Source organism: Pantherophis guttatus, chromosome 16, assembly GCF_059756535.1.
Source record: "Pantherophis guttatus breed Tessera chromosome 16, ASM5975653v1, whole genome shotgun sequence".
Lineage (NCBI taxonomy): Eukaryota > Metazoa > Chordata > Lepidosauria > Squamata > Colubridae > Pantherophis > Pantherophis guttatus.
Window position 1 is genome coordinate 12,057,781 of NC_142078.1, and position 25,597 is coordinate 12,083,377.

Below are 25,597 nucleotides of genomic sequence, written 5' to 3' on the forward strand. Positions count from 1 at the left end.
CTGTGAGAAGGAAGGTATGGCATAGAAGGAGGCAGAGAGAAAAGAAAATTATATATAGAGAAAAGTCTTCTGAGACTTAGAAGAATAGAATAGTTTATTTGGCCAACTGCGTACTTACACGCACAAGGAGTTTGTCTCCGGGACAGAAGCATTCTGTGTACTTGCAAAACAACGTAGAAAATAAAAACAGCTATTATGAACTAGGGGGTATCGGGGATTATACACAGGCAGCTGGACAAGTCTTCGTGCTAAAATTAGTAATTGTATAGGAGAGTTTCTTGATAGCTAAGAGATAGGAGGAGGTGGCGGAGGAGAAATATGGGAGGAGGAGGAGAACAAGGAGAAGAGGAGGAGGAAGGAAGAAGAAGGAAGAAGAAGGAAGAAGAAGAAGAAGAAGAGGAAGAAGAGGAAGAAGAAGAAGAAGAAACAACTACTTACAGAGTTGGAGTGGGATTTTTTTTTTTTAATTTGATATATATGCCGCCCTTCTCCGGAGACTCAGGGCGGCTTACAATGCGTTAAGCAATAGCCTTCATACTTTTGTATATTTATACAAAGCCAGCTTATTGCCCCCACAATCTGGGTCCTCATTTTACCTACCTTAGAAAGGATGGAAGGCTGAGTCAACCTTGAGCCTGGTGAGATTTGAACTTGCAGTAATTGCAAGCAGCAGATGTTAATAACAGTGCTTTAGTCCACTGTACTACAGGCTCTTATACAGGGTTTGCATGGAGGAGGAAGAGGAGGCGAGGAAGAGGAATGAAGGAGGAGGAGGAGGAGGAGCTTCCTCTTGATCTGGAAGTCTGGAAGGAGACACCCATCTATCTACGTAGCTTTTTCCATTCACTTTTCCATTTTATCTTTATGACCTGAACTTAACCACAATGTCAGGTGGTTAAGAAAAGGAAGAGGATGAAGGACAAGGAGAAGGAGATAATTCTCTTCCGGCCCTTCCTATTTTGCAAGGATGAGCTTGCAATACTTTTTGGATGAGATGCCCTCTTTAATGGATTGTTTGATCCATCAAAGATCCGCAAGGGGTTGATAGGAAGACAATCCCCGCTCTTATGGGAAGGGAGAACCTAAGTGGACACCCAAACACAGTTCAACTCCTACAAGAGGTTGAAGTCAACGAGATACGGAAGTTATTCCCCACCCCACCGGAATCTGATCGAAAGGAAGGAAACTAGCAATCCCTGAAGACTACTACGGCCAACCTCTTGGTGATTCAATGGGCTGTTTCCTCGCAGCCCTTCCGCAGTTTGTCTATCACGGCAACGAAAGGGTCCTTTTCTGCCCCCCAACAAACTTCCTCGTTGCTAAAAAAATCACTTCTCAAACTTCTTCACGAAAAGCCAAGCCAATTCTTGGGCTCTAACCGCAACAGCATCAGCATCTCCAGCCTTTCGGACAGAGGAGCAGAGAAGGCCGTCTCTTGCCCATATTAGGAGTTTGTCAGCAAGCCCTAGAGACGCATCGTTTCAACAAACTACTTTTGTGGATTTTTTTTTTCCACCCGACCGAGAGAAGGGGGAAAGGAAAACCCAACAAGAGAAGGAAAAATCTATTCCAGCTGTAATTCCAGCTCCGAAGGCTGCGGGGGAACGGGCTCCCGATATTCCCCGTTAAAAAGGCTGCCCTTCTCCTGTTTCAAACTACAGTAGTTCTCAATTTACGGCCACAATTGAGCCCCGAATTTTTGTTGCTAAGAGAGACACGGGTGGCTGAGTGAGATATTTGTTCATTTTGCTCCCTTTTACGACCTTTCTTGCCACCGTTGTTAAGTGAATGACTGCCGTTCAGCGGTGGGTTTCAGATTACCGTGTTTTCCCAAAAATAGGACCAGGTCTTATATTAATTGTTGCTCCAAAAGACTCATTAGGGCTTATTTTCTGGGTAGATTTTATTTGGGGGGGAAATACGGTACTAAATGCATCCATCTAGTTGACAATCTTAACTGGGGCTTATTTTGGGGGGTAGGGCTTATATTAGGAGCATCCTGAAAAATCATGCTAGGACTTATTTTTCGGTTGAGTCTTATTTTGGGAGAAATACGGTACTAAATGCATCCATCTAGCTGACAATCTTAACTGGGGCTTATTTTGGGGGGTAGGGCTTATATTAGGAGCATCCTGAAAAATCATGCTAGGACTTATTTTCCGGTTGGGTCTTATTTTGGGGGAAATACGGTACTAAATGCATCCATCTGGCAGACAATCTTAACTGGGGCTTATTTTGGGGGGTAGGGCTTATATTACGAGCATCCTGAAAAATCATGCTAGGGCTTATTTTCCAGTTGGGTCTTATTTTCAGAGAAACAGGATATGTTACCACCGGTTTGCCACGTGCAGCGCCTGGTTCACACACGTGCCTGCCTTCTGCACATGTGCTTTGCTTGTGTGCGTGCCTTCCGCGCATGCACCCAGCCTCAAAAACGTGCCTAAATAGGATGGCATAGAGCTGGGGCGGGGGCGGGGCATTCGTGAGTTCCCCTACCGGTTTGGATGAACCGGTCCAAACTGGCTGAATACCACCTCTGCTGCCGTTGTTAAATTTGTAACACGGTTATTACGTGATTCTAGGATAACAGAATAACAGTGCTGGAAGGAACCTTGGAGGTCTTCTAGTCCAACCTTCTGCCCAAGTAGTCCCAAAAACTTCTTTTATTGCAACAGCTGTGAATTACATTCATTCACAGCTGAGTCCCAATTAGTTACAAAAAGTCCTTCGGGATAATCACCAACCTTTATCTCCCTTGACACACTGCCAAAGACCTATTTGGCAAAGCCACACAGAGTCCAGAATCAAACAGAGATGCCGACTGGGAACAGAATTAACAACGTTGCTTTCCTGCAAAGGCCCCATGTGCCTTTGCTCCTCTTTTAAGCCTTATGGGAGGGGCCAATCATCTCCAGGCCTTACTCCTGAGTCGTCCCTTTTGTTTTAACTGTTCTTGCCTTCTGGCAGCTCTGCACATGCGTGTACTAGGAACAGGTTCCTCTTGCTCCTCTGCCTCTCTGCTGTCCAACTCTGGGGGCTCCGAGTCCATGCATCACTCCCAGATGGCCCTGGTCCCCTCTCTGCCTCCGACACAGAGCCCTCGTCCGAGCCTTCCCCAGACTCCAGGACTGGCCCATGTTCCTCCCCAGCCTCCTCACTGTCCGACTCCGCTGCCAGCTCCGCAGACTGCTAGCGGACCACAACAGGTTTAGGGTCTCCTGCTTGAGCTGCGGGGGGGTTGGACTAGAAGACCTCCAAGGTCCCTTCCAACTCTGTTATCCTCGCCTCTTGGGCGTATTTATTTTTCCTCCGCTGCGAAAGTGCTGCTGAATTTGATCCCCCCCCAAACCTCATTGGAATTTCCCCCAGATGGTTTTTGAGGTGGTGGTGCGGGGGGGAATCATATGGAGGGAAAGAAATGCAATCCATATCTCTGCAGTCGGTTGTGAGCGTTGTGTTTAATTGAAGAGGGCGATGGTTTATTTAGAGGGTGGGCTTAGTTCCGAGGCCGGCTGAGTCAGCAGACTGGGATTGTGTGAGAGGGTGCGCCTAGAGAAATCACTCTTTTTGCGGTTGGGTAGAATATTTGTTTAGGCTGTGAGCCGTATACAGATCAAACCACATCGGGAGGCCCACAATTTACAGTCATGCCCAAAATTGTGGAAACCTTTTGGGAAAAGTGTATTTTCTAAAACGAGCTAATAACACCACTTTTTTTCTGGAGTAGTACCATAAAATTATATATCAATGGAAAGACAATTTAATCAAGAATGTAATGCAATAAATTTTAGGAAGGATTTGCTATTAGAATAGCAGTTACAGTATAAAGAAGAAAAGTGAAGCACGTAGAAAAAACAAGATTATACAAAAATGATCCCCATAGAAAAACCGAGATCTACAAAAACGATCCCCATGTCAGTGAATCCTTCGTTGGGTAACCTTTAGCATGAATGACGGCCTTACAACGTCTTCCCATGGAGTGAACCAAGTCTTTGAGTTCTGCAGCTGTTATCATGTGAAACCAAGATTGAAGGATGGCTTCTTATTAACTGGGTTTTATTGCTGAGTCGCTTCTGACTAACCAAGTTTCTTTAGTCGGCTCCATTGATTTTCAATCGGGTGGAGATCTGGGCTATTCCCAGGCCATTCCAGCAGTGGAATAGGATTATCTTGAAACTCCAAAAAAAAAAAAAAAGTGGTGTTATTAGCCATCAAACCTCAAAAATACATTTTTTCCAAACGGTTTCCACAATTTTGGCCACTGCTGTAGCTAATTTAACCACATTCCTGGGCACTTCTAGCAGGGGGAAAAGAGAAGATTTGATCTAGAACAGTGGGTCTCAACCTTCCTAATGCCGCGACCCTTTAATACAGTTCCTCATGTTGTGGTGACCCCCAACCATAAAATTATTCCTAAAACCATTGAAAATATGTGTTTTCGGATGGTCTTAGGCGACCCCTGTGAAAGGGTCGTTCGACCCCCAAAGAGGTCCCGACCCACAGGTTGAGAACCACTGATCTAGAACAAAACCAGGGAAGGTGCTGCATTGAATGTAGAACGTAAAGCGTAGAAGAATGCTTTGGAAGTCAACAGTGGAACAACTGGCCTCCAGAAGTTGTAAATGCTCCAACATTGGAAGTTTTTAAGAAGAGATTGGACAACCATTTGTCTGAAGTGGTGTAGGGTTACCTGCCTAAGCAGGGGGTTGGACTAGAAGACCTCCAAGGTCCCTTCCAACTCTGTTATTCTATTCTATTCTATTCTATTCTATTCTATTCTATTCTATTCTATTCTATTCTATTCTATTCTACTCTACTCTACTCTACTCTACTCTACTCTACTCTACTCTACTCTGTATTCCTATTCTATTCTATTCTATTCTATTCTATTCTATTCTATTCTCAATTCTCTATTATATTATACTCTCTGTTCTGCTGTATTCTATCTATTCTACTATATTATCTATTCTACTCTACTCTACTCTACTCTACTCTGTATTCTATTCTATTCTATTCTATTCTACTCCATTCTCTACTCAATTCTCAATTCTCTATTATATTCTACTCTCTATTCTACTGTATTCTATCTATTCTACTATATTCTCTATTCTATTCTATTCTACTCTACTTTATTCTACTCTGCTTTATTCTATTCTATTGTTATTAGAGAATGCAAGAAACAAAATATATTATATTTTTTGTTAGGGTAAAGCATTGCCTTCCTACAAACTTTGGGTTTTATTTCCTGGTCTCTATCAAGACTGCTTTTGTTGCGTGTGTGCGCACGCGTGGAGGTTTTTTCTTTCTTTTTTTAAAAAATGATGTTTGTGTGCCCCCTGCTGATTCAACACCAAATTGAAGCACTGGCTCCAGTAACTAAGTTTTAACCATTCCAGACAATGTGAGGTTTTCCACTTTTGGCTGTCGGCATCAGAAAATTTGAGAAGAGGTGGCATGCTTGGAGCTAAATTGCTGGAATTTAGTCCTCTGTTTTGGACATTTCCGTGACTTTGTGCCTGCAGCTTTTATTTGCTTGCTTCTTTTGAAGTCATGGATAGATCCCCTTATTAATTTTCATGTTTGTTTTTTTTAAAAAGTTCCCGTACAGTTCAAACATCTCCTAGAACTTAGCAGGACGTCTGATTGTAACAGCCCTGCTGCAATGGTTATTCTAGGTAGCAATTTTGGTCTCTGGAAGCCTTTAAACTTGTTTCAAACATCTTTGAGCGTTGGAATTGCAATATATATATATATATCTTTTTTTAGTATTGGAATAGCAGTTTTTCCCCTCAGCCAGATGGGTTGGGATGCAATTTTCTGAATTCTCCAGCCAGCGTGGTCAAGAATTCAGTCCCAAACCGTCAAGAAGACACAAAGTTTTTCCAAAGTGTTGGTCTCTTTATGTTAAAAGTCAAGTAAAGATCAACATTCCGTGCCTATTTTTGACAGAATAACGGAATGAATAAAAACTTTTTTTTATAATATACTTTATTAAATTTTTTCATTATAAAAGAAAATGTACAATCTCTACCTCCTTCAGAGGCACAGTGTTTATACATATTAAGAAATCATACATCAAATACACTTCATCCTTAGCTATTCAATATTATATTCAGTATAACTCATCTTTCAAATGCATAAGCTAGTCATATCCTAAGATCATGTTTTTGTCTTGTTCTTTAACCAATTATACCAATTTCCCCATACTTCGTAATATTTAGATTTCTCCTCATTATTTATCTCACTCGTCAATTTTGCCATTTCTGCGCACTCTAAATACAAACTTTATTACGGTCATCGACCAGCAATAGACATACAATAAATTAAAAATAATACTGACATTAATCGTGAATAAAATACATGATCTCAAACCGTTAGGATCACTCCCTAATTTACATGAGCGGAGAGCCAATACGTATGTGAGTAAATGTATTTTTCCAATAATGGTTATAGATATCTCCAAAAAATTGGCACCAGTTGACATCTATAATTCTCTAACCAGTTTTTTTCTTGTGGACATTGCAGTGACACAGAATTTTGCCACTGCATGTTGTGGTAGCTGGGTTTGAGTCTTGGAGCCTACATAAAAGTCGTCTGTCCTCCCTGGCCACCTCTCTAGTAAGGGGAGTAACCCTCTAGTAACCCGTCATATGTTTTAGCCCATGTTTGGAAAGAGTTGATTATGCTGTGCATTGTGGCTAAGCTTTGGGGCGGTAGGATCATGTAGCTACAGTGCCTTGCTTGATCCTGTTACCAGTCAAGAGTAGAGCTACCTGGAAAGGATCCAACACGTTAGATCACAACAGCATTGGGTAGAAATGTTCTCCTCGAGATCCGTGCTTCCCAGACTGGCTCTCTTCTTCTAACTTGACCTATTGGAATATTTGAAAACATTCCACAGCACTTAACCAAACCATGGAACAAGTAACTAATGAGTTAGTGCCGCAGGCATGAGTCAGCTTTTAAAAATAAATATTTTATTTGTGAGGAAAGCCAATTCGGTGTAGTGGTTAAGGCATCCAGATAGAAACCAGGAGACTGGGAATTCTAGTCCTGCCTTAGGCATGAAAGCCGGCTGGGCGACTTGGGCCAGGTGACAGTGAGTTCTAGTTCCACTGTAGGCATGAAAGCCTTCTGGGTGACTTGGGTCAGTGACCAGGAGACAGTGAGTTCTAGTTCTGCCTTAGACATGAACGCTTTTTGGGTGACTTGGGCCATTCACCAGGAGACAGTGAGTTCTAGTTTCGCCTTAGACATGAAAGCCTCCTGGGCGGCTTGGGCCAGTGACCAGGAGACGGTGAGTTCTAGTTCTGCCTTAGGCCTGAAAGCCTTCTGGATGACTTGAGCTAATGACCAGTGAGTTCCAGTTCCGCTTTAGACATGACAGCCTCCTGGGTGACTTGGGTCATTCACCAGGAGACGGTGAGTTCTAGTTCCGCCGTAGGCATGAAAGCCTTCTGGATGACTTGAGCTAATGACCAGTGAGTTCTAGTTCCGCCGTAGACATGAAAGCCTCCTGGGTGGCTTGGGCCAATGACCAGGATACAGTGAGTTCTAGTTCACAAGCATAAAAGCCTTCTGGTTGACTTTGGGACAAATCACCAAAAGACCATGAATTCTAGTCCTACCTTAGGCACAAAGCAAGCTGCGTGATCTTGGGCCGGTCAATTTCTCTCAGTCCCAGGAAAGAGACAATATCCAAGCACTCCTGAAAAAGCACACAAGGATTGTCCAGGCAGTCTCTGAGATCCAGACACCATCGAGTGGAAGAACAACAAAAGCTTCCCAAACTTGATGGATAGATAGGACATTTAGGGTTGGGGGTTAACTTCCCACTGAGCATGAGGGGGATTTTTGGTTTCTCTGTCATTACAGCTGCTAGTAACTAATACCATGTTTCCCCGAAAATAAGACCCTGTCTTATATTTTTTTGGAACCCTGAAATAAGCGCTTGGCCTTATTTTTGGGGAGGCCTTATTATTTTGGGGCTCATGGAGCAAGATAGGGCGCCTCTTACCTGATTTCCAACTCACTCTCCCCTAACCCTAACCAGATCAGCTGCGCATGCGTTTAAATATTTTCGGGGAGAGCTTATTTTCGGGAAAAAACATGGTACTATATTCTCCCATGGATAATAGCCCTCCTGGTACCATCCCTGGCCCTTAATGTGGGAAAGGACTGGAGAGAGAGCTGAACCAGATCGGGGCACGACCCGAAAACATAAGTTCTGAGGACATTCAAGCAAAATTGTTTTGGGAAGAGAGTCCCGAGAGAACCGACAGAGTAGCTTCTTTCTGCAAAAAAACATGTAGTACTTTCCTTCATTTGGAGGAAAGCGATGGAGCAAAATAGACACAGTGTGCTACTCATAACCCCAAGAGGAGGGGAAGAAGGGAGGAGGTACACATTTGAGATTCTGGGTCTGATCCAAGGGAGACAAATTATTTGTGTTGCCTAAACCCAACATCTAACCTTTTGCCGTGTTCAGATGTCCCAATTTTTATTAATTTTATTGATATCCTGCTTTTCTTATTTATTTATATCTTATTTATAACTCAAGGGGGCGAATGCAGTGGTGGGATTCAGCCAGTTCGCACCTATTCGGTAGAACCGGTTGTAAACTTTCTAAGCAGTTCAGAGAACCAGTTGTTGGAAGAAATCTTATTTTGTTTTTTTCCACTTTACAGAGCTAATCCTGTAAGGAAGGCAGGAAGAAAACATTCTGGTGGTGTTTCTAGCCTAATCTTTATTGCCCTGCTTACAGAAACTGCCTCTCCGGTTAACCCTTATTACATTGTAACAGTAAGGTGAAGATCCATCGACGTGAGTGACATTGAGTTGGTCACACCCACAGGGTCACATGACCACTGAGCCACGCCTACCCAGCTGGTTATTAGAGCAGAGAACTGGTTGTTAAATTATTTGAATCCCACCACTGGATGAATGTATCCAACACGCCTTCCTCCTTCTACAGCTACTCCTCAACTTACCACCCAAAATTTCTGTGCCAAGTGAGGCAGTCGTTAAACTGAGTTTTGCCCCGTTTTACGACCTTCCTTGCCACAACGGTTAAGGGAATGACTACGGTTGTTATGTTGGTAACACGGTTGTTAAAGTGAATCCGGTTTCCCCATTGACTTCGCTGGTCAGAAGGTCGCCAAAGGGGATTGCGTGACACCGGGATGCTGCGATTGTCATAAATACGAGACAGTTGCCAAGCCCCTCTGAATCTTGATCCCGTGACCCCCTGGTGAATGCTGCAATGGTCATAAGTGTGGAAAATGGTCATAAGTCACTTTTTCAGTACCATTGTAGGAGCCGTGGTGGTACAGTGGTTAGAATACGGTATTGTAAGCTAACTCTGCCAATTGCCAGGAGTTTGATCCTGACTGGCTCAAGGTTGACTCAGCCTTCCATCCTTCCGAGGTCGGTAAAACGAGGACGCAGATTGTTGGTAGCAATAGGTTGACTCTGTAAACTGCTTAGAGAGGGCTGTAAAGCACTGTGAAACAATGTATAAGTCTAAGCGCTATTGCTGTCAATCTAAGTCTCTATCTATCTATCTATCTATCTATCTATCTATCTATCTATCTGAGCTGTGGTGATGCAGTGGTTAGAATGCAATATTGCAGGCTGACTCTGCCCATAGCCAGGAATTCGATCCTGACTGGCTCAAGGTTCCCTCCCTCCCTTCTTTCTTTCCTTCCTTTGTCTCTTCCTTCCTTTCCTTCTGTGGTGGCGCAGTGGTTAGAATGCAGTACTGCAGGCTGACTCTACCCATTGCCAGGAATTCGATCCTGACTGGCTCAAGGTTCCCTCCCTCCCTCCCTTCCTCCCTCCCTCCCTTCCTTCCTTCCATGGTGGCATAGTGGTTAGAATGCAGTACGGCAGGCTGACTCTGCCCACAGCCAGGAGTTCGATCCTGACTGGCTCAAGGTTCCCTCCCTCCCTCCCTTCCTCCCTCCCTCCCTTCCTTCCTCCCTCCCTTCCTTCCTTCCATGGTGGCATAGTGGTTAGAATGCAGTACGGCAGGCTGACTCTGCCCACAGCCAGGAGTTCGATCCTGACTGGCTCAAGGTTCCCTCTCTCTCTCCTTCCCTCCCTCCCTCCCTCCCTTCCTTCTGTGGTGGCACAGTGGTTAGAATGCAGTACTGCAGGCTGACCCTGCCCACTGCCAGGAGTTCGATCTTGACCGGCTTTAAGGTTAATTCAGCCTTCTGTCCTTCCGAGGTCGGTAAAATAAGGACCCAGATTGTTGGGGGCAATATGCTGACTCTGTAAACCGCTTAGAGAGGGCTGTAAAGCAATATGAAGCGGCATATAAAGTCTTAAGTGCTATGGCTATTGTAACTCCGAACGGTCGACTTAGAACAGTCGAGGAATTCCTGCCCCACAATAACAACCAATCGAGAAACAAAGGCTGCCTCCTGGCCTTACATAACCTGTTGGCAATTCCCATCTCTTCTCAGGGATTTCAGCCTGGGAGTATTAAGTACCGGTTGGCTTTCTGCCTGGATAGCCTGCAGGGAGTTGGCCTTTACTGCACCTTGATTCTTTGTCCAGCACATCAGAGGCGGGTCCAGCTGTGTGTGTTTCAGCTGGAGTTGGGCGTTCCCCGGGGTGGAATCCCAGCCAAGAATTGCACACCGATAGGAGATAAAAAGCCAAGTCCTGGATTCCCTCCGTCTCTCGGTTCTAAGGCAGACTCGAGAAGAAGACCGGGCTCGTTCCAGGCTTCAGTTGCAGGGAGGTGGGTTGGGAAAGTTTAATTCAGCCCGAAACCTACGAGAGAGTAAAACATGATGCCTTTGGGAAGTGCCTCTCCTCTTGTCTCGCTGATGGTCGTGCTCTTGGCTGGGGTGAGTGACAAGGACTTTCAGTGCTCAAGTGCTCTGGACCAGCTCATTAGCTTGCAATAAAAGCAGCAGCAGAATTTTTGGGATTAGCAGAAGGAGGGCAGGGGAGCTCTGCGTTTTAATGCTTACGTTGGCCAAGGTTTTGCCAAGTCAGTTGGTGAACCAGTAATATGCTATGACTTTTACAGGTAGGTAGATAGGTAGACAGACAGACAGACATAGATGATAGATAGTTAACAGATAGATGGATAGATAGGTAAGAGAGGAGCGGGGGAAGAGAGAGAGATGCCCAGAGTCATTTGATAGTGAGATGGGTGGCATATAAATTTAATAAATGAATTAGAGAGTGTTAGGGTGGATTTGATTTAAATCGAGTTGATTTAAATCACAATTTAAATCATGATTTAAATCACTAGTAAAAAGGCTTGATTCAAATCAACTCGATTTAAATCATAATTTTTAAAGAGCAACTGTCATCTCTGCTACTCCTTTGACCCACTGTTGACTCACCGATAGTCCCAGTGTTGCAGAATATACAGCCTCGTGCTACATAACTAAGCTCCATTTCATGCTGAATAAACTAAATTATTTATGTATCTTAAATAGAAAACTATCTTACGATAGATTTTTACCCCAAAAGTTTTTTATTAAAATAAATTTGATAAAAATCAAAAAAATCCGATTTAAATCAAAAAATCTTTTTTTTTAATTTTTTTTAAAAAAATCATTAGTTTTTATCCACGCTGGAGAGTGTGTGTGTGTGTGTGTGTGGGAGAGAGAGAGAGAGAGAGAGAGAGAGAGAGAGAGAGAGATGCCCAAAGTTACTTGATAGTGAGATGGGTGGCACATAAATTTCATAAATGAATAAGTGTGTGTGAAAGAGAGAGAAAAGAAAGAAAGAAAGAAAGAAAGAAGGAAGGAAGGAAGGAAGGAAGGAAGGAAGGAAGGAAAGGAAAGAAAGGAAAAGAAAAGAAGAAAAGAAAAGAAGAAAAGAAAAGAAAAGAAAGAAGAGAAGAGAAGAGAAGAGAAGAGAGAAGAGAAGAGAAGAGAAGAGAAGAGAAGAGAAGAAAAAAAGAAAAGAAAAGAAAAGAAAAGAAAAGAAAAGAAGAAAAGAAAAAAGAAAAGAAAAGAAAAAAAGAAAAGAAAAGAAAAGAAAAGAAAAGAAAAGAAAATATGAGACTGACAGAGTGAATTTCTTTCTTTGTTTTTGGACATCTGATCTAATGCATTGCAACATGTCTGACTGGTTCAGCACCCCCGGAGTTCAAATTTCACTCCGGCCATAAGTTTACTCGGGTAATTATTTCCTCATAACCTCAGGCACTCTAAATTGGGTTATTTTTTTTTTAAAAAAAGGGGGGAAGCACCCTAAGAAAACTGATTTGCATCTAAGGATATCTATCTATGCAACATGTCGGTAGTAGTAGCATTGGCCAGGCCTGATCAGATGGCTTAACAACATGACCGGGTTAATATTCACGATGTGCTTTGCGTACTTAAAAAGATTTGAGTACCACCTGCTGTTCCGTCTTTGCAATTAGATTGTAGAATTAACCATGGGGAGAATTACGATCCTTGAGTCCAATCCTCTAACAAGGAATGCAACTTTAAGCATCCTGGACAGATTCCATGTTTAGTCTCTGCTTGCATATGCGTTGGTCAGTTGCCTACTGTCAAAGTGCTCTTACGATGGTGATATTTTTCTCAACCTTCACCCCGAACCTGCTTCCTACTTTCAATCAGCTGGAAGGGACCGCAGATCTTCTAGTCGAACCCCCTGCTCAAGCAGCGGAGACCTTACACCCAATGGTGGGATTCAAATAATTTAACAACCGTTTCTCTCCCCTAATGACCCGCTGGGTAGGTGTGGCTTGGTAGTCATGTGACCGTGTGGGCGTGGCCAACTCAACGTCACTCAGGTCGATGGGGCGCTTCGTCTTAGCTGTTACAATGTAGTAAGGGTTAACCGGAGAGGCAGTTTCTGTAAGCAGGGCAATATAGATTAGGCTAGAAACACCGCCAGAATGTTTGCTTCCTGCCTACCTTACAGGATTAGCCTTGTAAAGTGGAAAAACAAAACAAAATAAGATTTCTTCCAATAACCGATTCTCCCGAATAGGTGCGAACTGGCTGAATCCCACCACTGCTTATACCATTTCAGACAAATGGCTGTCCAGTCTCTTCTTAAAAACTTAAGCACCCACAACTTCTGAAGACAAAGCCCATCCCGCTGATTAAATGTTCTAACTGTCAGGAAATTTCTCCTTATTTCTAGGTTGCTTCTCTCCTTGATTAGTTTCCATCCATTGTGTCTTGTCCTGTCTCCAGGTGCATTGGAGAATAGTTTGACCCCCCTCTTCTCTGTGACAGCCCCTCAAATACTGGAATATCGCTGTCATGTCTCCCCTGGTCCTTCTTTTCTCTAGACTGGGCGTACCCAATTCCTTAAAACTTAAAATTCCTTCACTTTAAACCCTCCCTTGTCTCCATGGCCTCTTTCGTGTGATACCCTCATATCTCCCTTCAGCTGTCTTTTTAAAAAAAGACAGATTCCTTGCATTCTTTCGATCACCTCTCCTAAAACGGAGCTTTCAATCCAAGCAGGGTGGAACAGTCCTTCTCCCCCTTTATTATTTATTTATAAAAACTTATTTTTTTCAGTTAGCCGGTCTGTCCTGATTTTAGGGTTAGTTTTAAATTTTTAATATTGATTTTAATTGATAAGTTTTAAATTATGGGCCAAATTTATAAATTATTTTAACTTTATTTTAACTGTGATGTTATGTATAGATGTTTTTATCTTGGCTGTTCACCGCTCTGAGTCCGAAAGGAGAAGGGCGGTATAGAAATTTGAATAATAATAAATAAATAAATAAATAAATTTATTTATTGGTTCGATTTATATGCTGCCCTTCTCCGGAGATTCAGGGCGGCTTACAATGCGTTAAGCAATAGCCTTCATACTTTTGTATACATCTGCTTAGTAGGACTTTCGGGGGGCCCCCATGTGGTGTTCTTTTTTTATACAAAGTCAGTTTATTGCCCCCACAATCCTGGTCCTCATTTTACCTGCCTCGGAAGGACGGAAGGCTGAGTCAACCTTGAGCCTGGTGAGATTCGAATTTGCAGTAATTGCGGGCAGCTGGTGCTACTTTAACAGCACTTTAGTCTGCTGCGCCACCAAGGCTCTTTAGAAACTTCTGGAGATCTCAAACCTGCAAGGTTGCGTGTGCCGATCCACACACGCAACGTGCACATTTTCCCTGGGATACCACAAAGCGACATCTGTCCAAACGACGGAGAATTTACAAACAGTGAAGACAGAGGTTGAATAACAGAGCATTGGCACAGCATGGGAACAATTTCAAGTTTGGAAGCCAGACATTTTTTTTTTTTTTTGCAACGATGTTCCATATCCTAGGACAGGGATGGCGAAGCTTTTAGGCACAGAGTGACCAAACCGGAACACGCGTGCGTGCGCATGCCAGAGTGCCAGAAACCCGACGACCAGCTGGCTGAGCTGGGGTGACAGCGCACGTGCCCACGGAGAGGGCTGTGCGTGTCACCTCTGGCACGCGTGCCATTGGTTCGCCATCACAGTCCTAGGAGCACATGCTACCCGCAGGAGCAAAATCTGACTTTCTTGCCAGTGGTGTCTGCAAGCGGCTTCCTCGTTTTCATTATCCGTTCTGTTTTTAATTTGAGGCACCAATTTCCAGAGATAATTGGCGCTTCTTTCCTTGCCCTCCGGTTAAGTCCCGGTGCTGCGTTCCAAAATGCCAATTAGAAGCAGCCAGAAGAATATGATTGATTTTTTTTTTTTTTTTAATAAAGCCACACATTCAGAAACTTCGGTGAAACCCTTCACAGAATCTGATACCTACTTAGGTGATTTTTTTTTAAAATTTGATTTATATGCCGCCCTTCTCCGGAGACTCAGGGCGGCTTACAATGCGTTAAGCAATAGCCTTCATACTTTTGTATATTTTATACAAAGTCAGCTTATTGCCCCCACAAACTGGGTCCTCAATTTACCTACCTTAGAAAGGATGGAAGGCTGAGTCAACCTTGAGCCTGGCAAGATTCGAACTTACTTTAATTGCAGACAGCTGGTGTTAAATTACAGTGCTTCTGTCTGCAGAGCTATCCAGGCTCTGTCATTTTAACTCCATTTAATCTGGTGGCATAATTGATAGGAATTTAGGTATGTTGTTATAGGATTATAGGATCGGGTGACTTACAAGCATTCGTTTATTGACCATTGGAAGTTACAACAGCACTGGAAAAAGTGACTTATCACTGTTACAGCATCCCCTAGAGTTACGTGATCAAAATTCGGACACTTGGCACCTGATTCATATTTATGACGGTCGCAGTGTGATTCCCTTTTGCGACCTTCTGACAAGCAAAGTCAACGGGGAAGCCAGATTCACTGAACAAACGTATTACTAATTTAACAACTGCAGTGATTCGCTTAGCAACTGTCGCAAGAAAGGTCGTAAGACGGGGCTTAACAACCGTCTTGCTTAGCAATGGAAATTTGAGGCTCAATTGTGGTCATAAGTCAAGGACTACCTGTATTCCCCAGCTATCTAAGTCTTTTAATGAGCCCATAATATCCTTGCGGGGTGGAGTCTGGGCGACTGAATGCAGCTGAGTGTTTACTGACCGAATGCCCTTCCGGTCGCTAATGCGGAGTTTTGTTCAGCAGATATATTCTCATGGTGCCCAGAGAGAGAAATATCTGCCTCTACCTAGGATCAAACTCACAATCTCCTGATGGAGAGGTGAGAGCTCCACAGCTATCTAAATGCTATAGACCAATGCATCTGCAAAGCCACTAGAACTTCCAACAATGGTTGGAAACTAATCAAAGAGAGAAGCAACCTGGAATTAAGGAGAAACTTCCTAACAGTAAGGACAATTAACCAGTGGAACAGCTCGCCACCAGAAGTTGCGGGATCTTCATCACTGGAAGTTTTTAAGAAGAGTCTAGACATTCTCTTATTTAAAATAGTATAGGTTCTCCTCCTTGAGCAGGGGGCTGGACTAGAAGACCTCCAAGGTCCCTTCCAGCTCATTCATTCTAATTCTAGGCGAGAAATTTACCTGTCATTTTCCACACCTTTGGTTGATGCAAAACAAACTCTCGAAGAACGAGACTGGAAGGAATGTCTACATTGAAACCAACTCGTTCTTTTCTTTTTTTAAAAAAAAAGTGTTTATTATTCATATCGCAACCGAACTGGTTTGGTTAGTCGGCTGCCTCCCTGCCAGACAAAGAAAGTTACTGAAGTCCTGAGAACCATTGTGAGCAGAAACCTGTCAATTCGTTCTAGGATAGTGAGTGACAGAATTGCACCGAGGCCTCGTTTTTCTTGCGCATTTCTTCGAGTCACCAAAGCAACACCAGGAAAACAAGACTCTTGAGTCACGTGCGTTCAGTGAAGTCGGTTTCGGTCATGGGGAATTGAGTTTTGGCAGGAAGTGGCTGCTCCGTTCTAGGTTTCCTGCACCAAGAACCAGCTTGTGTCTTAATTTTAGCAGGGCAGAGGCTAAAAGTGAGGGAGGGCTGGGCTTCGGGGCTTATCTCTAGCTTGCACAAAGTCCTGTCTTCCCAATGGCTGGAATCTCGAGGCAGGGCTGGCCAAAAGCCAGCCTGAAGTCTTGGAAAGCTGATTCTGTCAACGGATCAGGAAAAAAGAGGCCACTTGGCGATTTGGGATGGAAGCACTGACCCTGTTCTGTCCCCAATCACATGCACACACACCAACAGACGTTCAAGAGTTAAAGACCAAACCAGCCGGCAAAATCCTTTTCCTTATGATAACAGAACTAGTGGCTGCCTGCCAAGAGTTTATTATTTACGAAGAGGAGAGATAACTTCTCCCCACTTCTGATACATCAAAAGGAACAGCTCAATAATTACAATCAAGTCCAGAGATAATCCAGCCAAGTCTTATAGCAAAAGTCCGGCAATGCAGAATGGTGTGGAAGCTTTCAGCTTTGTTCGTCACAAGGTTTGACTGGCCACCACACTCCCTTTTATATCCTGTGGGGTGTGGTCCAGTGACTCAGCCTAATCTCGGGCACGTCCTTTCTTCTGTTGCACGCGCTTATCTCTGCGACGCTGGCGTGGGTCCAGCCAAGACTCATTACCCTCATTACTGTCCATCTGTGGCTGCATGGACGTGCTTGGCCCCGGCCCTATCTCTTGCCCTTCGGCGGACACCAAAGCCATTGCCAGAGAGGAGGGTCCTGGAGAGGGAGGCCTTGCCAACTCCTCCCCTTCACTCTTGGAGTCCTCTCCTGCCGATGACACAGGCTCTGGTAACGGAGCCACAACAGAACCGGATGGCGCTCTCTCCTTACTCACGGTCACTCATGCCCTCATCACTTCCCGCCTGGACTATTGCAACGCTCTCTACATGGGGCTCCCCTTGAGGAGCACCCGGAGGCTCCAACTGGCGCAGAGTGCGGCCGCGCGGGTGGTGATGGGAGCGACATGGCGTTCCCATGTAACACCTCTCCTGCGCGAGCTGCACTGGCTCCCGGTGGTCTTCCGGGTGCGCTTCAAGGTTTTGGTTACCACCTTTAGAGCGCTCCATGGCTTAGGACCTGGTTACCTACGGGACCGCCTGCTGCCACCAATAGTGTCCCATCGGCCGGTACGCTCCCATAGAGAGGGGCTCCTCTGGGTGCCGTCGGCCAAACAATGTCAACTGGCGGCCCCCACGGGGAGAGCCTTCTCTGTGGGGGCACCTACTATCTGGAATGAGCTTCCCACGGAGATACGGAGGATCCCGGATCTGCGCACCTTCCGCCACGCTCTTAAGACCTTTTTATTCCATCAGGCTGGCCTGGCCTAATCTTTTCCCTTTTTCCCTTTTTTAAAATGTAAATTTTAATCTGTTTTAAATTATTGGGGTGTTTTAAATCTGTCTTGGGCCAAAATTGTTTAATTCAGTTTTACTTTGCTTTTAAATTTGTATTTATGTGTTTTATCTGTGGCTGTTCACCGCTCTGAGTCCTTTGGGAGTAGGGTGGTATATAAATCAAATAAAATCTAAATCTAAATCACTGAGTTGATTTTGGATGGTAGGTAGGTAGGTAGATAGGTAGGTAGGCAGATAGATCGATCAATAGGTAGGTAGGTAGGTAGGTAGGTAGATGATAGATGGGTAGGTAGATAGGTAGATAGATGATAGATAGATGATCGAACTGTAGATGGATGGATGGATGGATGATAGGTAGATAGATAGATAGATAGATAGATAGATAGATAGATAGATAGATAGATAGATAGAATTGTAGATGTATGTATGTATGTATGTATGTATGTATGTATGTATGTATGGATGGATGGATGGATGGATGGATGGATGATAGGTAGGTAGGTAAATAGATAGACAATCTTAGTTAGCTGCAAACATGAATGCATTTTGGAGATTGGGAAGTTCCCTGAGGATTGACTCCAGCAGAATCTGAAAGCTTGGAAGAACAAACTTCCAGTACCGGTGATTGATTCAGATTGCATCCTGTAATATTATCCTGGGATATGTATATTTTGCCTTAGGAGTGGTGCGGTGGCCTAGAGGTGGAGCTCTCGCCTCACCATCAGGAGATTGTGAGTTTGATCCTAGGTAGAGGCACATATTTGTCTCTCTGGGCACAATGAGAATATATCTGCTGAACAAACCTCCGCATTGGCGACGGGAAGGGCATCCGGCCAGTAAACACTTTGCTAGCTCCACTCAGTTGCCCAGAGTTATGAGGTTGTTAAACGAAGATGATATGTATATTTTGCCTTCATTCCGAGGTCAAATTCATTGCCTTTTGTATTTTAAGGACAGGGCCTCTGAAAATAAGATGGTGCCGTTTGCTTTGGAAGCAGCAGAAGAAAGTGAGCAAGTCAACTATGCCAATTATATATTTTTTTAAAATCTTGTCTTTTCTCTCAGCCGGTCAGCATGGTGGAACACGCCGAGTTCCTGAATGCTGGCAAGCAACCGGGCCTTCAGATCTGGAGGATTGAGAAATTCGACTTGGTCCCGGTGCCGAGGAATCTCTATGGCGATTTTTTCATGGGCGATGCTTATGTGATCCTCAACACAATCCGGCAACGCAACGGGAATCTGCAGTACGACCTTCACTTTTGGCTAGGTAAGGAGAGCTCTGTGGGACTCCACTCTCTGAGGATTGGGGCGATCCTAAATTGGCTGTTTTATGTATTTGGTGGTTTTTTTATTTTTGTTTTTCTGTTGTATTTTCTTTTCTTTTCTTTTTTTTTGCTCTATTTACATTTGCTTTGATTGTTTGTAAGCCCTCCAGTGGCAGTCAGTGAGTCAAACACACACTGTGTGTGTGAGAGAGAGAGGGGGGGAGGGGTAAGCTATATCTATTTCAATAAGTAAATAAATAAATGTATTGGAGACAGCGGTGGGATTCAGCCGGTTCGGGAAAACCGGTAGTTAAATTACTGGCTGGCTCCACCGCTTCCCACCCGCCCCTTCCGGGAGTCCCCACGCACCCCATTTTCACTCCCAGGAGGCTGCAGGATGGCCTACTAGGCCCAAAATGGGGTGTGGGCCTGTCACACTCCCCTGGCCACGCCCACCATGGCCACGCCCACCCAGCCGATCATTAGGGCAGAGAACCGGTTGTTAAATTATTTGAATCCCACCACTGATCGGAGATCATTCTCTGCGTCAAGAGTTTTAAGATTCAGTCTATCATTTTAATTTTGTAAAGTTTCCAGTCCTGGTGGAGGGAGCCTGTGCATTGGCTTGCATATATGTGTATATTTCTATGGGTATGAAACGATAAAGAACTCGGCTTGGAAGAATCACCATGTGTCATTCATGGTTTGGGACCTGACACATGACCGAGGCATTCTAGGAGTTGAAGTCACACGAGAGGTGATAGAACATAGTGAGGAGGTTTGTCTCCGTGAGGGAGGGAGGGACTGTATCCCAGAGGAGTTAAGAGGCAACTTAGCCAGGATATCACGTGTGAGAAACAGAGGGTGAAGACAGGCCCTCCCTAATAGTTCTCAGAACATATTATAGATGCGGATAGTGGAGTCTTCAATCTGGCAAGATTCTGTCTAAAGGTGTGAAACAACAGAGAACTCAGCCTGAAAAATCATCACATGTCATTCTTGGTTTGGGGCCCGACACAATACATGCTGACTGAGGAATTCTGGGAATTGAAGACCGCACACAGTGGCTGATGAATGCTGTGAGTTTGTCCATACATGATGGCTGAAGGATTCTGTCCACACACGATGTGATGGAATCTCCAAGAGGGAGAGAGTGCATAAGAGGCACCTCAGCTCAGATATGTGTGTGTGAGAGAGAGAGTGAAGACCTCCCCTTCCTAATAGTTCCCAGAGTATATTATAGGTGCAGATAGTTGAGTCTTCAGCCTGGCAAGATTCTGTCTGTAGGTATGAAACAATAAATAACTCAGCTTGGAAGAATCATCACCTATTTTTCTTGGTTTGGGGCCAACTAGCTGAGCCCTCCTACAGGTTTCCAACTCTTTGACTTCTTTCCTTCTCCGTTTCTCAGGGAACGAGTGCAGCCAAGATGAAAGCGGATCCGCCGCCATTTTCACAGTACAACTGGATGACTACCTTGGGGGAAGAGCGATCCAACACCGGGAAGTGCAAGGACACGAGTCGTCCACTTTCCTAGGATACTTCAAATCGGGACTGAAGTACAAAGTAGGTGCCTGCTGGAGATCTTGTTTGATGGTGCTCAGAACCCTGTTGTCAATGCGCAAAGCATCCCTGGCCTGCTCTCGAGTTGCCATAGGCAAGGGGGAGGGGAAAATGGCGAAGCAGCACAGCAGCCAAAAACAAAAGCACATTCCAGACATATCTCTCTCAAGGCTGTCTCCCAGGGTTACCCACAGCGGCTGGGAGGGGAATGATCTCTACAACCCGCGAAACTGCTCCGTTGGCGAATGTGACTGATGACACACCCTGGGGGGAGGGGGGGAAACAGGGTCATGCCTGGACCGTAAATTACATGGGGTCAGAGTTGGCTTCATTTGGGAACGTGCTGACATGAAGCTCCTAATAAATAACTGGATTTCTTTTGAAGCTTGGCTCGAGGTTCATGATTTAATTGGGGCATCCATCGGAACCCTGACACTTGTTAGCAAAGAGCCCTGATCCAAGGGGAACCAATAACGCAGTTCTCTTTGGTCTTAGATGGAAATATCAACTCATCCAGACGTTTCTGATAAGCCAAATCCTTCCTGTAGATCTGATTTAAGATGCGTAGATGGTCATCTTTGGCGGAGGGTCCATTTGTTTCTCTTCTGTTCTAGGCTGGTGGTGTGGCCTCGGGCTTCCGACATGTGGTACCCAATGAAGTCACAGTCCAGAGACTCTTACAAGTCAAAGGCAGGAGAACCGCGCGGGCGACGGAGGTGCCCGTCACCTGGGACAGCTTCAACAGGGGTGACTGCTTTATCCTGGATCTGGGCAGTGTAAGTGCTCCATAAAGTCATTCGCAAGAGGATTTGGGCATCGGGGGCAAAAATTACATGACATTGTTTTGAAGATGTAGCCTTTCACCGGCTGTGGAAGCCATAAAATGTCTTTTGGGGAGGTCACAGAAAGATAAACTCACAATCTGATGAAAAGAAGAACTAGGGAGACATGATAGCAGTGTTCCAATATCTCAGGGGCAGCCACAAAGAAGAGGGAGTCAAGCTATTATCCAAAGCACCTGAGGGCAGGACAAGAAGCAATGGGTGGAAACTCATCAAGGAGAGAAGCAACTTAGAACTCAGGAGAAATTTCCTGACTCTGAGAACAATTAATCAGTGGAACAACTTGCCTCCAGAAGCTGTGAATGCTCCAACACTGGAAGTTCTTAAGAAGAGGTTGGATAACCATTTGTCTGAAGTGGTGTAGGGTTTCCTGTCTAAGCAGGGGGTTGGATTAGAAGACCTCCAAGGTCCCTTCCAACTCTTTTATCCTACCCTACCCTACCCTACCCTACCCTACCCTACCCTCTCCTCTCCTCTCCTCTCCACTCCACTCCACTCCACCCTACCCTACCCTACCCTACCCTACCCTACTCTACCCTACCCTACCCTACCCTACTCTCTACTCTCTACACTATTCTACTCTACTCTACTCTACTCTACTCTACTCTACTCTACTCTATCTTTTATTAGGAGCATGGTGAATATACAACACTTTCATTAAGAAAGGGGAAAAAATTCCCATCTGGCTTTTCAAAATGAGTTTGAAATATTACCCCATCAAGTAGCACGTGATATCTTGGTAGGTAAACCATTATTCTGGTCTTTGACCTACAGGTGAATGGACATCTAACTCAAAAACTCTGAGCTGGCTTGTTTTTCATGAGAAATCCAATTTGCAATGCTTGTGTGTGTACACACACACACACAAATACTTTTAGCACTGGCCTTGTATTTTCCCCTATTGATCCCCTTGTTTGCTTCATCTCCTGTAGAACATTCACCAGTGGTGCGGCTCTGACGCCAACCGGTTTGAAAGACTGAAAGCCACCCAAGTCGCCAAGGGCATCCGGGACAACGAGAGAAGCGGACGGGCCAGAGTCTACGTTGAGGATGATGGGGCTGAACGCGACGAGATGATCCAGGTCTTCATTTATCGTAGACATGAACCCCTTCTGAACCTTTCTCCAGAACTTGCTCTTTATCATCTTGAGTGGACAGAGATGTCTCTCATGGCTTTTTCCCCCCTCCCTTTTTAGAAACAAAAACTTAGTAGTTTTTGTTTCAACCATGGATGATTTAATCTCCTCTCCAGAGCTCAATGGCTAAGACGCTAAGCTTGTCGATCGAAAGGTCGGCAGTTCAGCGGTTCGAATCCCTAGTGCCGCGTAACGGGGTGAGCTCCCGTGACTTGTCCCAGCTTCTGCCAACCTAGCAGTTCAAAAGCACATTAAAAAAATGCAAGCAGAAAAATAGGGACCACCTTTGGTGGGAAGGTAACAGCGTTCTGTGCACCTTTGGCATTGAGTCATGCTGGCCACATGACCACGGAGATGTCTTCGGACAGCGCTGGCTCTTCGGCTTTGAAAAGCAGATGAGCACCGCCCCCTAGAGTCGGGAACGACTAGCACATATGTGCAAAGGGAACCTTTACCTTTACCAGAGATTTTGTTTGAGCCCTCTTTCCTTTCTTTTCTTTTCCTCTATAACTGCCATCAATCTGGTCACCAAGTTGATGGAGAGATCCCCAAAACAACCGTAATCTATCGTTGTTTTTCCACGCCAAACTTGCTTCCTCTCTGGGAAACATTTGGGGAACAAAGGTATGGAGACCACGAACAACAATAACTTGGAAGGGCTGACATACCTGTGTTTTTCAGGTGTTGGGACCCAAACCTACTCTGCCAGCAGGTACCGCCGATGACACCCAAGCTGACGCGACCAACAGAAGGCTGGCTAAACTCTACAAGGTATAACCAAAAGTTGGTGAACTATGGTGAACTATGACACGGGGGCTTCAGGAGATGGGCTGTGAGACCCGGTGGCCTAGAGATGGAGCTCTTGCCTCACAATCAGGAGGTTGTGAGTTTGATCCTAGGTAGAGGCAGATGTAGGGTCTCCCGGTTGGACTCAATGATCTGCAAGGTCCCTTCCAACTCCGTTAATCTGTTAAATCTGTGAAAGTCTACAAACATGGTTCTCGAGTAGAATGCCGAGGGCTGCCGACCAAAAATTGAATTGCACCAAAGCAAATACAACGTTTACCTTTGGGCCACTAAATTAAACACTATTTAAATACAGATGATGAAACTTCTCCCTACGGATTGTACTTTCTGTTGTGGGTAACGTTGCAATCACTGCAGGGAGATATATTCAGGAACATGCCTGGCATTTAAGTAGTGCAAATTTTACACGCCCAGATTCAGAATGCAAAGTCCTTAACCGATTGTTCCTTTAGAACCGTGATGGCGAACCTATGGCACACGTGCCACAGGTGGCACACAGAGCCATATCTGTAGGCACATGAGCGTTGCCCAAGCACAGCTCCAGCGCACATGCGTGTGCCAGCCAGCTGATTTTCGGGCCTTCTGGGCCCACTGGAAGTCAGGAAACAGGCTGTTTCCGGCCTCTGGAGGGTTAGGAATATGGAATATGGAGAACGATAGAATAGAATATGGAATAGGAATGGGAATGGGAATAGGAATGGAATGGAATGGAATGGAATGGAATGGAATGGAATAGAATAGAATAGAATAGAATAGAATAGAATAGAATAGAATAGAATAGAATAGAATAGAATAGAGATTGGAATAAATAGAGAATGGAATAGGAATATGGAATAGAATAGAATAGAATAGAATAGAATAGAATAGAATAGAATAGAATAGAATAGAATAGAGGAGAGGAGAGGAGAGGAGAGGAGAGGAGAGGAGAGGAGAGAAGAGAAGAGAAGAGAAGAGAAGAGAAGAGAAGAGAAGAGAAGAATAGAATTTTTTATTGGCCAAGAGTGATTGGACACAAAAGGAATTTGTCTTTGGTGCATAAGCTCTCAGTGTACATAAAAAAAAAATACATTAATCAAGAATCATAAGATACAACACTTAGGATATTTCCTACCCATTCAATGCATGAAGTCCAACACAGAGGAGATTCCAGGGTCATCATCATATGCGCCTACTCCAAAGTAAACCTCATTCAGAGGTTAGAGTTAGCTGCAGAGTTAGCTTCATTTCTGGACAAGGGACGACACGATTTAGGGACTCCAGATCAGGGAGGTGTTAACTTTTGGTTTCCAAATGGGTAAAAAAAAACAACATCTGGGCTTGTGTTTTTGCTACAGGTCTCCAACGGTGCAGGCAACATGGCTGTTTCCTTGGTGGCCGACGAGAACCCCTTCTCCCAAGCAGCCCTGATTTCCGACGATTGCTTCATTCTGGACCACGGCACTGACGGCAAAATTTTTGTCTGGAAAGGTAACAAACAAAAGCCAAACACGTGCTTGACTTAGAAGCTCAGCATCTTAGCCACTGAGCCACCGCGTCCCTATATAAGCGTAATACACCTGGATAAATAATACCTATCTCTGTTTCCTCCCGTGTTAATAACAGGGAGAAATGCCAATTCTGAAGAAAGGAAAGCCGCTCTTAAAACTGCTTCTGAGTTCATCAGCAAGATGACTTATCCAAGACATACCCAGGTAAGCGATGGAAGGAAACGTATCTCTAGCTCACCTGCCATTAGAAAGTGAACTTTAGGATCTATGGGAAAATAGATCCTCCTCAACCATGGATGCTCCCTGGGAGACTTTGGCCAGGTGTTGCCCCCCCCCCAACAATCTGGGTCTTCATTTTACCGATCTCGGAAGGATGGATAGCTGAATCAATCTTAAACTGGTCAGGATCGAACTGCTGGCAGTGGGCAGAGTTAGCCTGCAATACTGCATTCTAACCACTGCACCACCAAAGAAGAAAGACCAGTAACTTCACATCCTTGATTTCCATCCGTTCCACTTTTATGCCCCAGTCGTCCGTGGCATCGTCCAAAGTGGCCTGTTGAGAAGGAAGGGAGGGAGGGGAGGAGGGAGGAAGGAAGGAAGGAAGGAAGAAGAAAAGGGAGGGAGAGAAAGAAGGGAAGGAAGGAAGGAAGCAATAGCCATAGCACTTAGACTTATATACCGCTTCACAGTGCTTCACAGCCCTCTCTAAGCGGTTTACAGAGTCAGCATCTTTCCCCCAACA

At 44.7% G+C, this 25,597-nt stretch overlaps 1 protein-coding gene across 5 annotated transcripts in view; it reads left to right on the plus strand.

The window, feature by feature from the left end:
- GSN (gelsolin) overlaps nt 1–25,597 on the plus strand; it is a 53,161-nt gene that overhangs the window by 16,238 nt on the left and 11,326 nt on the right. For 4 of the 5 annotated variants that reach the window (XM_034416627.3, XM_034416626.3, XM_087880022.1 and 1 more), the window contains 7 exons: nt 18,818–19,019; nt 20,429–20,583; nt 21,195–21,356; nt 22,355–22,504; nt 23,240–23,329; nt 24,700–24,832; nt 24,968–25,056. In XM_034416627.3, coding sequence (XP_034272518.2) covers nt 18,827–19,019; nt 20,429–20,583; nt 21,195–21,356; nt 22,355–22,504; nt 23,240–23,329; nt 24,700–24,832; nt 24,968–25,056 — 972 coding nt within the window. In that variant the 5' untranslated portion in view covers nt 18,818–18,826. Of the gene's footprint in view, nt 1–10,465; nt 10,860–18,817; nt 19,020–20,428; nt 20,584–21,194; nt 21,357–22,354; nt 22,505–23,239; nt 23,330–24,699; nt 24,833–24,967; nt 25,057–25,597 lie in introns of those variants that run through there. The other variant, XM_034416625.3, reaches the window with a different exon arrangement.